The sequence below is a fragment of the Petaurus breviceps genome, unplaced genomic scaffold (assembly GCF_028583685.1).
Source record: "Petaurus breviceps papuanus isolate PSGF00001 unplaced genomic scaffold, PetGlider_PUasm1.0 90994, whole genome shotgun sequence".
Lineage (NCBI taxonomy): Eukaryota > Metazoa > Chordata > Mammalia > Diprotodontia > Petauridae > Petaurus > Petaurus breviceps.
Window position 1 is genome coordinate 5,487,633 of NW_027187393.1, and position 13,625 is coordinate 5,501,257.

The 13,625-nt window shown below is 42.5% G+C and overlaps 2 protein-coding genes and 1 long non-coding RNA gene across 3 annotated transcripts in view; 1 reads left to right on the top strand and 2 right to left on the bottom strand.

Moving 5' to 3' along the window:
- ZNF341 (zinc finger protein 341) overlaps positions 1 to 13,625 on the top strand; it is a 42,155-nt gene that overhangs the window by 14,394 nt on the left and 14,136 nt on the right. The window contains 5 exon segments of the mRNA XM_069077648.1: positions 4,319 to 4,429; positions 6,877 to 7,064; positions 10,670 to 10,834; positions 12,923 to 13,024; positions 13,027 to 13,206. Coding sequence (XP_068933749.1) covers positions 4,319 to 4,429; positions 6,877 to 7,064; positions 10,670 to 10,834; positions 12,923 to 13,024; positions 13,027 to 13,206 — 746 coding nt within the window.
- On the bottom strand, positions 8,409 to 8,930 carry LOC138153511 (small ribosomal subunit protein uS8-like). Its single transcript, XM_069077650.1, has one exon. The coding sequence runs from the start codon at positions 8,867 to 8,869 to the stop codon at positions 8,477 to 8,479; it is 393 nt and encodes a 130-aa protein (XP_068933751.1). The 5' UTR covers positions 8,870 to 8,930; the 3' UTR covers positions 8,409 to 8,476.
- Positions 10,693 to 13,625, bottom strand: part of LOC138153512 (uncharacterized) — a 35,923-nt gene continuing 32,990 nt past the window's right edge. The window contains exon 5 of the long non-coding RNA XR_011166400.1: positions 10,693 to 10,826. This is a non-coding gene — a long non-coding RNA (uncharacterized lncRNA). The remainder of the gene's footprint in view (positions 10,827 to 13,625) is intronic.

The window sequence follows — 13,625 nt, forward strand, 5'->3', positions numbered from 1 at the left end:
TTTTTTTAAAAAATATTCTGAACTTAACAAATACCAAAAAAATGAACATTTCTTTTTTCTTTTCCAAAATTTTATTTTAGACTCAAACTCCAGAACACAAATACAGAATAGAGAAAAACATATCATAAACTTAAATATTAGAAGTTAAATACAAAGTTAGAAAGAAATAAAAGCATGTCATGTACATAGCAGAACATAAGAGAGGGTTCAAAATATGTAACAAATTTTCATTTCAAAAAAGCCTATATGGGGGCGGCCAGGTGGCTCAGCGAGTAAGAGCACCGGCTCCAGTGTCGGGATGACCTGGATCAAATCCGAGCTCAGATACTCAGCACCACACCCAGAAATAACTGGCCGTGTAACCTTGAGCAAGTTACTTAACCCCGATTGCTTTTAAAAAAAAAAAGCCTATATGATAAATAATACTTATGTTGAGCATTGTCTATTTTTTCTTTACTTCCTTGTAAGTTTTCTTTTGTTCTCTGCTGTGCATTTTTTTACTTTGTTCTTTTTCCCTCTCCCCTCAACTCACCCCAGAAGGCCACAATAAAATTTAGATATGTTTCTCTATAGCTATAAACATATACATATCCTCCCTCGGCCCCCCAAAGACTACAATAGAGTTCAGAAACATTTCTCCTTAGCTACAGATATATACATACACATACACACACATATATATATATATATATAGAGAGAGAGAGACATTCCCAAACCTATTCTCCTGATCTTTGTTTTTATTTATATGCATATCTCTTGTTTTCTATCCTATTTTTACCCACTATCTTGCCTTCCAATGACTTGCCTACCCCCCTCCAAAGATCCCCCTCCTCCCATTCCCACAAATCTAAATACCTTTCTATACCCCTATTTACCTCTTCTCTCACCCTCCCTTATCTTCTCCCTTCCTCCCTCCCTCCCTATGCCCCTACCATTTTATTTCTTCTGAATTTAGAGGACTCCTATACTCTTTTTTCTTTTTTTTGCCTTTTGGAGGGAAATTGGGATTAAGTAACTCGCCCAAGGTTACCCGGCTAGTTTTTTTTGTGTGGGTGTCAAGTGTCTGAGGCCAGAACCGAACTTGGGTCCTCCTGACTCCAGGGCTGGCGCTTTACTCACTGCACCATCTAGCTGCCCCTATACTCTTTTAAATATATATGTATTGTTCCCTCTTAAACCCATTCCCAATGAAAGTAGGTTACCAGGACTACCAGCCCTCCTCCTCCATCTAATTCCTATGTATCAATTCTTCCTCTTGCACCTCATTTGTATAAAATAATTACTTTTTAGCTGTTCATAAATGGTTTTACTTTTAAAATTCATATCATGCCCAGGTTTTCCTATCTTTCTTATAAACTACCCAATTATTAATAAAAATCTTAGACCTAAATTTTACATATATAAAAAGTAAACAGTTCTTATAGATCCCTTATAATCAGTCTTTGTTATGTGCCTTATATTTATATTATGTGCCCTAATTTATATTGGTTCTTGTATGTCGAATTGTCTATTGAGTTCAGTTTTTTTTTTAACAAAGTCTTGAAAACTGAGAGTTTATCAAATGTCCACTTTTTTTTTCATTCAAGGTAATAGTTAACTTTGCAGGGTATAATATTTTTGGCTGGAGCCCCAGTTCTTTTGCTCTTTGATATGTTGTCTTCCAAGACCTGTGGTCCTTTAATGTTTCTGCTACTAGGTCTTGTGTAATTCTAATTGTGGCACCATCATATTGAAGTTGTTTTAATCTTGATGCTTTTAAAGTTTTTCCTTGAGCTGGAGATTTTGGAATTTGAAGCATTTGAGCATTTCTTTCTTTCTTTCTTTCTTTTTTTTTAGAGTTGAGAAAGTTTATTATTACTCCATCACAGCGGGCAAGAGTCCTTTAGGGGACCTGCAAGTGAGAGGGGTACATGCTTTTACCTTTAAAGGGTAGGGCTGCCATTGTCAGGGCTGACCTGACAGAGGGGACTCAGTGCATAGACAAAGGTCAGAGCTGACCTAGAGGAGAATGTGAATAGATAGTTTAGATAAGATTTGGGCCAGGTCGAAAAAGGCAGGACAAAGGAGGGTGTGGGCCAGGCCTTAGAAGAAATGAAGAGATTAAGTAAGAACAAAAGGGGTCACAGAGTGTTGCCTAGGTGGAGTGTGGGATGCGGAGAAGGGGCACAGCTCAAGGGTGGGAAAGGACAAATTACAACTTCACAGACTGGTTTTACAAGTTGGTTTGACCTAGACCCCAGATACCCCATCATTCCCCCCTTAAACAGATGACACCCGAATTCATTTGGGGGTACAGGACGATGATCTCAGCTTCCCGAGCTACTTCCCGCTGGGGAGGGGCATAGAGCTGTCCCTGCCTCTCAGGGTATCTTGTTCAAGGGGTGGGGTCCGTGGCCAAGGTCCGGAATTTGGCTGATGCCAGGTCCAAGGGGTGATGGGTAACGACTTCGGGCAACGGTTGGTACTCAGCCTGCGCAATCATCTGTAAATGGAATGCACTAGGTTAGAAGAGACAAGCTTAGCAAGAAGGTTAAGCAGAAAGGCACACAAGATATCAGGGAAAAGAAAGAGAAGAGTTAAAAGTAACATTGCTAGGGCAAATGGCAATTACAAAGAGGCTAATACATAAAAGGAGTAGGTCGAACATGATTTCACTTCCTTCTGTCCACCTTCTCATTAAGAGTTTCTCCGGAACAGCAGTTTAAGATCGTCTATAGGGTCACAGGAGTACTCTGGAGGCCCGGCCGGGCCTTTCCTCCAGTGATTCCTTCTCCAGTGGTCCTCACTCCTGCAGGTTGGGCACGGTCCTGGAGGTCTCCCCCTGGAAGCAGTGCTAGTAGGACAACGTGACCCTGTTGCATCGGAGACAGGCCATCTCACCACTCCAAGTATTGGGGGTGCTGCTAAGGTTACTGGTCATGATGGGGGAACGGGATCCCAATAGGTTCAGCAGGAACCCTGATCTCATCCAAGACCAGGAAACCTGCAAGGGTGTCTGGAAAGAATTCAGCTCAGCCTTGCTTGGAGTTAGAGTTGAGAAAGTTTATTATTACGCCATTACAGCAGGCAAGAGTCCTTTAGGAGACCTGCCTGAGCATTTCTTTCTACATGGTAGAACAGGAAAAGAAAGTTATACACAGACCCACAAAACTCTGTTCTGTACAGCTCCCTTTTCTTTATAAGTATACATTTGCCCTATAGCTTTCAAAGCTGGCCTCCTTGTCTGTGCTTTTTGCTCCCCTTCCTTCTATTCTCTCTGCCTTTTGGGAGGTGGGAGGAAGGGGAAATGCTGCATTACCAAGTCTTTCCTAGGCTGGAAGTGGGCCAGGGCCAGTTCATCCCTCCTTAGGCAGTGTGGTAACCCTCTGCTCCTGCCGGCTCACCACACCAGTGTCGAATTTAGTGTGGGATGCCCGATGAGCTATTGCAGCACGGAGCTCCAGAACTCAAGCAGCCTCAACCTCCCCAGCTGCAGGGATTCCTGGCCTGCACAGCCACACCTAGCTCTTTCTGCATTTAAAAATAAAATAAAATAGGGGCAGCTAGGTGGTGCAGTGAATAGAGAACCAGCCCTGGAGTCAGGACGACCTGAGTTCAAATCTGGTCTCAGACACTTGACACACTTACTAGCCATGTGACTTTGGGCAAGTCACTTAGTCCCAATTGCCCTCCAAAAAGCAAAAATAAAATAAAAAGGATGCTCCAGAGATAGTTCTTTCCTATTTTTTCTTTTTTTGCTACCCTATGCATATTCCTCCCTTGGTCCCTTCATTTAGGAGAAGAAGAAAAAGAAAAACAAAGCCCTTGTAACCAGGATACATAGTTTGTATACTAGTCAAGCAAAACAAATTCTTGCGTTGACTGTGTCCAAAAATGTATTTGAATCTTGAGCCTATCACTTCTCTGTCAAGAGGTGGGGGGCATGCTTCATCATCATGTCTCTGGAATCATAGCTGGTCATTCAGCATTTCTAAAGTCTTTTAAAGATATTTTCTTTATGAAGTTGTTGTTATTGTATAAATTAGTCTCTAGGTTCTGGTCACTCCATTTAGCACCAGTATGTCCTTGCATTCTCAGCATTTATCATCTTGTATGTTATAATATTCGATTCCACTAATGCACACCATTTGTTTAGTCAGTAACCTACTTTGCTTACAATTCTTTTGTTCCTATAAAAAGTGCTACAATAACAATTTCTTGGTATACGTGGAACCTTTCTTTATGTCTTCTGTCTCCCTGGGGTACATATGCTTAGCAGGGGGAGTCAAAGCATGTGGACTCTGCACAGTTTCTAATGTGGCTGTATTTTTCTCTTTAGGAATAGATAACCAGACTGTCCTGGCAGTACAGTCACTATGGGATGGACCAGGGGCAGTTCCTGACCCAACTGCTCAAAGTGTCAACACACCCACCACCATCCAGTCCTTGGGTGAGTCTCTACTCAGGTCCTAACATCAATTGCTCTTCTTATGGGGGAACATCAGCCAAAAAAAATAATCGTAACAGTTCAGTTCAATAAGCAATACATTTCAGTGGTTTGTTAGGACCTTTTATGACAGAAACTTTGCTGGTAGTTAGGGGTACAAAAACAAAATGGAAAACAGGTCCTGCTCTCAAGGAGCTTATGCTCTACTTGGGGAAAGCAAGATATCCACACACTTAAGTAAAAGGTAACTAGAGGAGGGAGAGATCACTGACAGGGGAACCAGGAAAGGCTTCCTGTAGGAGGGAGCTTTTGAATTCAGCCTTGAAAGGAGCTAAAGATTCTAAGGGGTAGACATGGGAAGGAGTGCTTGCTAGGCATATGAACGGCATGTGCAGAAGCATGGAGGTGGAAATGGAGTGCCATTTGTGGAAAACAGAACTTAAACCTCGTTTTCTGGAGCATGTATGAAGGGTGGCAATGTCCACTGAGCCTGGAAAGGTAGGCTGGAGTCAGACTCTGGAGTGGTCTAAATTTCAAGCTGAAGAGTTTGTGTTTTTTCCTAAAGGCAAGAGGGAACGTAGGGAAATGTTGTGGTCAGGTTTGTGCATTAGCAATGCTGTTTTAGCATCTGTGTGGAGAGCAGACTATAAAAAGGAGATGAATTATGCTTCAGCAGTGCTTTGCAAACTTCCTCGCTCTACACACCACTATCTAGAGGAGACCTCACTACCCCCTCCTCACTGCCAGGTTCTCATCCTTTTCTCCTTCTACACTTCCCAGGTCTTCCCTTTTCTTCATTCTTTCCCCATCTTATAGGTGGTTGTTTTTTTAAACTTAGATTCCAGACTGACTTTCAGGATCATGTAATGCTGAGAAAATGGAACAGTGTTACTTAATGCATATTAAAAATGTCCTACCCTGGGGGCGGCTAGATAACACAGTGAATAGAGCACCTACCCTGGAGTCAGGAAGACCTGAATTCAAATACCGCCTCAGACCCTTGACACACTAGCTGTGTGACTTTGGGCAAGTCACTTAACCCCAATTGCCCTCCAGAAAGCAAAAAAAAAAAGGTCCTACCCAAAGACCCCATAATGCCCTTTATTAACAGTTTCCTGGAACCCCCGTGATATGCAGACAGGCCATACATTCTTTCCATCTTGCACATAGGGAATTCAAAACACAGAAAGGACAAAAGGCTTGCTAAACATCGGAAAGGGAGTCAGTGGGAGAGCTAAGACCAAAACTTCTGTCTCTGTGAGCACTGGTTTAAATTTTGGCTTTGCTACTTAACTACCCATGTGGGCAAGTCATTCCCCACCTCCAATCCGACCCCTCCACTTCCACCCCACCCCTGCTTTAGTTGCTTTTTTATAATGTGAAGGAGGGGCAGCTAGGGGGCGCAGTGAATAGAGCACCTGCCCTGGAGTCAGGAGTTCAAATCCGACCTCTGACACTTGACACACTTACTAGCTGCGTGATATTGGGCAAGTCATTTAACTCCAATTGCCTTGCCTTCCACAAAAAAAAAAGTTAAAATAAAATAAAATGAAGGAGCTGAATCATGTGTCCCCCAAAGTTCATCTAGCTCAGTGTGCTGTGATTGTATGAACTTCTAGACCTTGAATCTAGATCTTGAATACACAGTTTACTGATGTCAGATCTTTTGACCTTTGGCTTTATATTGTCCCAGCCCACAGTAAGCTCTCCCTCTTATGAACTCTCATAGCATTTTGTTCATCATTCTCTTATAGCTCTTGTGTTTTATTTTGTATTATAGTCATCTATGTACATGTCTTATCCACCCAACTAGACTATGAGTTTCATGATGTTTCACCTGGGACTTAATCTTATATGTCCTCATAACCCTCACCAGATAACGTGTCACAGAGCCTCCCATGGCACGATATAACAAGCTTCCTGTGGCGTTTTATTTTTTGTAACTTGTTAAAACACTTATCATTTAATATTATGTATTATCTGTTTTTATGTTTTAGAATTCCTGAAACTAGAATGTATTGTGGAGATTGTTTCCTGTCCAAACTTTGTTTCTCCCCTTTGTGCCCAGAATAGGTTATTCTGAACACAGCAGTCACTTAATAAGTATTTGTTGTCTTTTCTTCTTTTCAGTCCCATATATGTGTGTGTATGCGTGTGTGTATATGTGTGTGTTTGTATGTGTGTATATGTATGTATGTATGTATGTCTTAAACTCCTTGAAGGCACCTTATTCCTTAGCACCAGCAAAGGATTCCATGTATTGTCTGTGCTTAGTAAATAACTTTTCATTGATTGATGTGTCCGATAATGCTCATTTGACATTCCTGATCACAGAAATATTCTGAAATCAGATATTAGCTCCAGTCCTTCATTTTTCTGTCACTCTCTGACGTTTTTTTTTCCACTTTCCCTTATTCTTTGTTACTGCCCCCTCCCCATTTGACTTATAGATGATGAAGATGTCTTTCTCTGTGGGAAGTGCAAAAAGCAATTCAACTCATTACCAGCTTTTATGACCCACAAGCGGGAGCAGTGTCAGGGGAATGTGCCTGCATTGGCTGCTGTCTCCCTGGCCACCAATAGCATCTATGCGCCCTCCGTCACATCTGTGCAACAGGCTCCACCAGCCAATCGCCAGGTAACCATGAGGAATGTGGGGCTTCCTCAGAATCAGGGCTGGGGGAGGTATCAGGGTGAGGCAGCTGCTATGGAAAGACTCAGAACGACCCATAGGAAGGGTTGGGAGAGATCCACAGAGGAGAGGGAGCCAGGGGGCCCCTTCTCAGAATACTGGGCTAACTGGCAGAGTTTTCAAGGGATCAGGCATCTGGCATCCTTTCCCATTCACTGTTCTAAAAGTGTGAGCGTATGACACATATACTGGCAAATTTCTGGATGACCTTCTAGGGGAGTCCAGATATGCTTGCTAGAGTGAGATAGGAAGAGAAGATCTCAGGAAAGGTTTCTCTAGGTTATTCCCTGGATGTGCTATATTCTATTTCCTATCTTATCATAATCGAAGAATTGTGAGCTTTTTTTTTTTTTTTGCAAAAAGTGTTTTTGAATGCCAGTAAGAAAGAATACAAAAAATTAATTTACAAAATTGTTTTTGCATGCAACCAGGAAATAAGATATACAAGCAGTAGGGTATAGAAATCCATCTTGCCCTATAAGAAAGTAAGGGGAAAGGCGGGGGGGAAGGGGGAGGAGGGGGGGGGGGTTATAAGACAGGGCCAGACTGGGGGAAGGGGTATTCAGTAGGCTTGCCATCTTGGGGTGGGGAGTAGGGGAGAGATAGGGAGAAAATTTGTAACTCAAAATCTTGTGGAAATGAATGTTAAAAACTAAATGAATGAATGAATAGAAGGAACACAAGAAAATCTGCCCTCCATGTTTTAGGGAACAACTATAATACCAAGACAGTTATCAGTAATTTTAACTTGCATTTCCAATGGCCCTGGATTGACATCAGTGTCCTTTCCCCAAGTTCAGTTTCTAGGTTGAGTGCAGTTGATTTCTCTGGATTAATATTTTAGAAATACAAGCTAACCATACAAGTGAAGACCCTGACAATGGATGGCTATGCTGACCATGAAGCTGACCATGTTTTAGAATTTTGCCTTAAGAGGACCTCTCAGAAGAAGTGGACACATCGTTTTTAGCGCAATCAGTGTCCTAGATTGGTTTCACTGTACTTAACCAACTAAAAAATTTTTTTTAATTCCCTGCTACAAGGGAAAGCTGAGGCTGGTGGGTCACCTGAGTTGAGGAGTTCTGAGCCAAAGTGAGGCTAAAGTTGATTGAGTATTCTCACTACATCTGATACTATTTTAATGAGCTTCTTGTTGCTGTGAAAGGCCACCAGACTGTCTAAGGAAGCCAGGGTTGGAAGTGGAGCAGGTCGAAGTTTCTGTATGAATCAGCCTTGGGATTTGCCTGTGAGTGACCACTATACTTCCAACCTGGTTGAGATAGAGAGGCCTTGTCTTTATTTTTTTTTCTTTTTTTTTTTCCATTGGAGCATTTTATTTGTATGTATGTTTTACATCCTTAGAAAAAGAATCCCAGGATTTTTCCTCCTGTGTGTTTTCGTCTTGCTTCCTCGTGGTCCATGATGCCAGCTGAGGTTGTAAGCACAATAAACCCAAACTGACGGGATGGTAGCAGATTATTCTGCCACTTTTCCAGATCTTTCAATTGAACATCAAATCTGGGGCTGATTACACCACACTTGTTTAATTGGCCGATGAGATTCACAACAATTTTTCCTGCTCTGTGATCATCAATGATCTCAAATTCGCCAATGTAACCATGCTTCATCATCACAGTTAAGAACCGGACAATTACTTTAGAGCACGGCCTAATGAGAACCTGGCGTTTTCCTCGCTTTTCTGCATTGTTGATGCTTTTGAGAGCATCTGCCAGGACATTCATGCGCACCATGGTGGCAGTGCTGCAAGATGGTGGAAAGAGGACGGGATGGGTGAGCGCAGAGAGATATATCGAGGCCTTGTCTTTAAAGAGAAAAGTCAGTCAGAAGGAACTGGCTGCTCATACTGAAGACCTCAGAACTACAAAACATTCTGAAGGAAGGGAATTGCCTGCCTTTTTGTGGGGTTTTTTTTTCTTTCAGCCAAAACGGTGAAACTAGATTGGTCATTTTTATTTCTCATTCAGCCTGACTTCTCCTTTGGGTTCTCACTGCAGTAGTCACATTACTATATCTGGGTTAGCAAGCTGGAGAGAAAGATTTCAGCTCCATGGAAATTTTAGGGAACCTATGTCTTTGTTTGACCAAACATCTTCACCCTTAAAACTTTGTATTTTGAACCCAATTAAAGGTGATTGTGTCTTTTAATTTTTTTCTCTCTTGTTCAAAGAACAGAAATTCCCCAGAGTTCACTGATCAAATGTTAAGAGTTCATCTGAGAGTAGATTATGATCCCAGACAAGGGCTGTTTTATAAATAGAACTGCCTCATGCTTTCTTTGTCAGTAGAGGAAGTAAACTGATTTGTGTTTGATTCTATGGAAAAAATAATAGGGGCAGCTAGGTGGTACCATGGATAGAGTGTTGAGCCTGGAGCCAGGAAGACCTGAGGTCAAATGTGGCCTCACACACTTGGTAGCTCTTGTGACCCTGGTCAAGTCACTTAACCTCTGTTTGCCTCAGTTTCCCCAACTGTACAATGGAGGCAGTAACAGCACCTACCTCCTAGGGTTATTGTGAGGATGAAATGAGATAATACTTATAACGTGCTTAGCACAATACCAGGCACATGACAGGGGCTGTATGCTAGCTGCTGTTATCATTCTCATCATTATTAATTATATCTTTACTTCTCTTTGAGAGAATGGAGCTCCTCAGAATGCAAGAAGGGACAGTTGAGTCTATATGTGATGGAATATTAATTTACATTATATATTATATACAAATATATATTGTGTATTAATAATATCCTCTGTTGCTTAGAATTCTAAGTTTAGCTTATTGTTTTGTTTTGTTTTAATGAAAATAGAGATTAGTATCTTTGGAAGATTATAAGTAGTTCCCTCAGGTACAAGTTGGTGAGAGGCCCTTCTTCTATCTTTTGCAGTGATTAGTGAAACATAGAAGAGGAAAGTGATTAAATTGTGTTGTCATTCTATTCTTTGTAACACCCTCACTCCCCCAAACCCCTCACGCAGGCTCTCACCTGTCTTGTATTGTTATTATTTTGTCTGTGGAAAGCACAGTAGTGATGGTGAGATGTGGTGTAGTGGTTAGACTGCTGGTCCTGGAGTTAGGATGATCAAGGTTCACATCATTCCACACTTGTTTTCTTTGTAAGTCTTTGTAACTTCCCTGGGCCTCAGTTTTCTTATCTGTAAAATGGGAAATAGTAGATGGGTTTCCAACTTCTTTTGGTCCCTATATCCCGTGGCTTTCAGTAAACCTCTCTGTGCCATCTGCTCAACATGAAAGCAAGCAAAAGTTCAGAGTTCACCGTGGATATGTACATAAGAAACAATATAAAGAGATTTTGCAAATTTTTAAATGCTTTACAAAATCAGGTTTGGTTTTTTTTTTTATTGTTAGATGATAGTATTTCTGAACAGGGGAATTTATATTCTTCACTTGTGCGGCCTCTCTGCCAAGTAATCATGCTGAGCCAGGAGAAGAGAGAGATTCAGATGCACCAGAGAGGGGTCGTTGGGTTCTTTCCAGAGTGTGACGTCCAGTTCTCATGTGTGTTTCCTGCAGCAGATCTCTACATACATCACAGTGCCCCCATCCCCTCTGATACAGACTCTGGTACAAGGGAACATTTTGGTGAGTGATGAAGTGCTGATGTCTGCCATGTCAGCCTTTACATCACTGGATCAGCCAATGCCTCCTGTGCAGCCCCCTGTGCAGCCTCCTGTGCAGGTAAAGAGAATTCATGTCATGTTAGGGAAGCAGAGTACAGCTTCATTAGATTAAATTTATTTATTGTCTTGGTTCACTCTCTAACCTTTAAGCTGCCTGATGTTTTTCAAAGATCTTAGTAAGAAATAGAGAATGATTTATTATTTTCTCCTATAAGTAATTCTGATCTCCTATAGTTCAGGCAGACTCTAGGTCCTTGAATTAGAGTCTCTTGCTGCAGCAATTTGAACTTGTGTGAGGTGTAGGTGTTTTAAAATGGGGAGACTAGGGGCGGCTAGGTGGCACAGTGAATAGAGCACTGGCCCTGGAGTCAGGAGGACCTGAGTTCAAATCTGTCCTCAGACACTTAACACAAAAACTAGCCGTGTGACCTTGGACAAGTTATTTAACCCCAATTGCCCTCCAAAAAGCAAAAAATATATAAATAAAATGAGACTAATCAGTTTCCCCATTTTAGTGCTTACATTTGGTAGCAAAAGCCTCTCTAAAATGAGTGATTATGTGGCAACCTAATTTCTGTAGTAGGAAAGGGAAAAGGAGAAAGTTCCCACAAGATTTGTGCATCCAAATAGATGCATAAAATAAATTCTTATTAATATCTTTTGTTTTTATTTTGCCTAAATTTTCCCTGTGTCCCACTCTCTCCCGTTCGTGGAGAACCATCCTGTATGACAAAGAATTATTTTCAAATGAGACTTATTTAAAAGATATTCTGTACAGCTGACTGAGGCCTCAGGAATGGTGTACTATAAAATCTCCAAATCTGTGTCCAGATTGGGTCATGGTATGGCAGCTCCCACTATGGCTTCCCAGAATTCCTTTTGTGTTTAAAAAAAAAAGTCCCTTCTTCTGATGTGTGTCAGGGATGTTCCCTCCATATTAGGGATTCTAGGACAGTGATTAGTGGGGAGCAAGATTATCATGTCTGAATTTTGAGCTCTGTAATTGAGGTTGAGGGAAGAAGAGAATGATAGGGTTGGAGTGACCCCCATCTATTCCAGGTTGGCTAACAAGGAAGATATGAAGGATCTAACTGATGGTCCCAGGTGCTATGGGGCTGTTTAGGCCTATATTTTTGAAGGTATAATTGGGGAGACAGGGACAGACTCTCTTGGCTGCTTTTAGGGCTGGAAGAAAAAAAAAACAAGAAGCAATTAAACTATGGGGATATTTAGGAAAGCAGCCAGCTAATATGGGCATGCATTTCCCAGAGAATTCTGCCTCTAAATTGCCTGCCCATCACCAGAGGATGGCTTTGAGTGGTCCTCTGATGGAAGTGCCTAGAGCTTCATCTCTCGGGATTTCACATAGACTTGCTCATTTAGATTCTCTAAGGGGAAGGGGAATAAAATTCTAATACACAAAGATCCTAATGTAGGGGGGAAAGGCCTCAGTTACTAGCATAGCTGTGTATATTCTTTAGCAAGCAATATCAGTTCCTTTGCATTCCAAGAGGAAAGATGGCACTTGGAGTTAGAAAATTCTAAGAAGCAAACACATGCTTTCTACTTTCTGTGTAACATAAGAGTCATAGAAATCACAAACCAGACACTATAAAATGAATGAGCAGCTATAGTTTAAAGGGCCCTGCCACAGACCTTAACAAAGGCTGCCATTGGTGAAGGAGATGGTTGCTGCCTGTCCTGGAGCGGTGAAGTCCCTCCCTGGAATGGAGCTGTGGGGGCTCATAGCAGTGGTTTAGCCAGAAGGGAAAGCAGTAAAGGGCACAAACCTAGTTTTATTTCATGGTCTCCCTTTCAGCTTCCTCCTCTGAACCTGTTCCCCAAATAACTCTACTTTTCACACAGGTGGGTTTGGTTTCTGGGTTGCAAAAGACAGGACATGAAGTTATCTTGCTGGAGTCACTTAGACTCTGTGAACGTCAGTTTCCTAATCTGCAGGATGAGGGTGGTGGTAATGTCTACCTTGCCTGTGTAATAGGGTTCTTGTGAATGGGCTGTTTTACATAGAAGTGTTTTATAAATTGTAAAGTGCTAGACAATTTTAAAGTATTTTTCAGTTATGATGATATCCAGTCTTAATGCCATGTTTCTTTCTGATTTTCTATTTTATCTCTTCTCATTCTAGAGCAGCCTGAGTATGCACTCAGGGCCTGGCTACCTCCCTCAGCCCCCTCCACCTCCTCCCCCACCCCCACCCTTGCCCCCCCCCCCCCCCCCCCCAGCCCCCCCCCCCCCCCCCCCCACCCCCCTCCCCCTCCCCCTCCTCCTCCGCAGAACCTGGGGGCTCCAGGACGCCCCACCACGGGTAGCAGTGGAGTGGTGGAGGTTTACAATGCCACCACCCCCCTGGCAGGAAGCAGTGTGGTGGAGATCCAAGCTCTGGGGATGCCGCCCTACCCACCTATAGAGGTAACAGGACCCTCCTCTCTGGGGAGGGCCCCGGAGGGGAGGCCATTTCACTTGACAGCCAGTGAGGGAGGGCACATCCAGAGGTTTCCTGGTGAAAGGATAAAAAGCAGTGGACACTGCCAGGAGCCTAGTTGGGAGAGAGGCAGGCAGGGGCCTATGCTATGGCTCAGATGAAACCACTCGAAAGTGGCACATTGTCCTGGGCTATTAGTGGGAAGACAAACAACTGGGAAAGGTAGAACTAGAGGGGAGAAAAGCTGCAAACACAATGTCTGGGATGAAGACGAGATTCTTTTTGTTGTTGTTGTTTTTGTTATTTTGCTTTTTGGACAGCAATTGGGGTTAAGTGACTTGCCCAAGGTCACACGGCTAGTGTGTGTGTGTGTGTGTGTGTGTGTGTGTGTGTGTGTGTGTGTGTG

Bases quoted from the DNA above. Each gene is read 5' to 3' on its own strand.
- LOC138153511 (XM_069077650.1), bottom strand. From the start codon at position 8,869: ATGGTGCGCATGAATGTCCTGGCAGATGCTCTCAAAAGCATCAACAAT.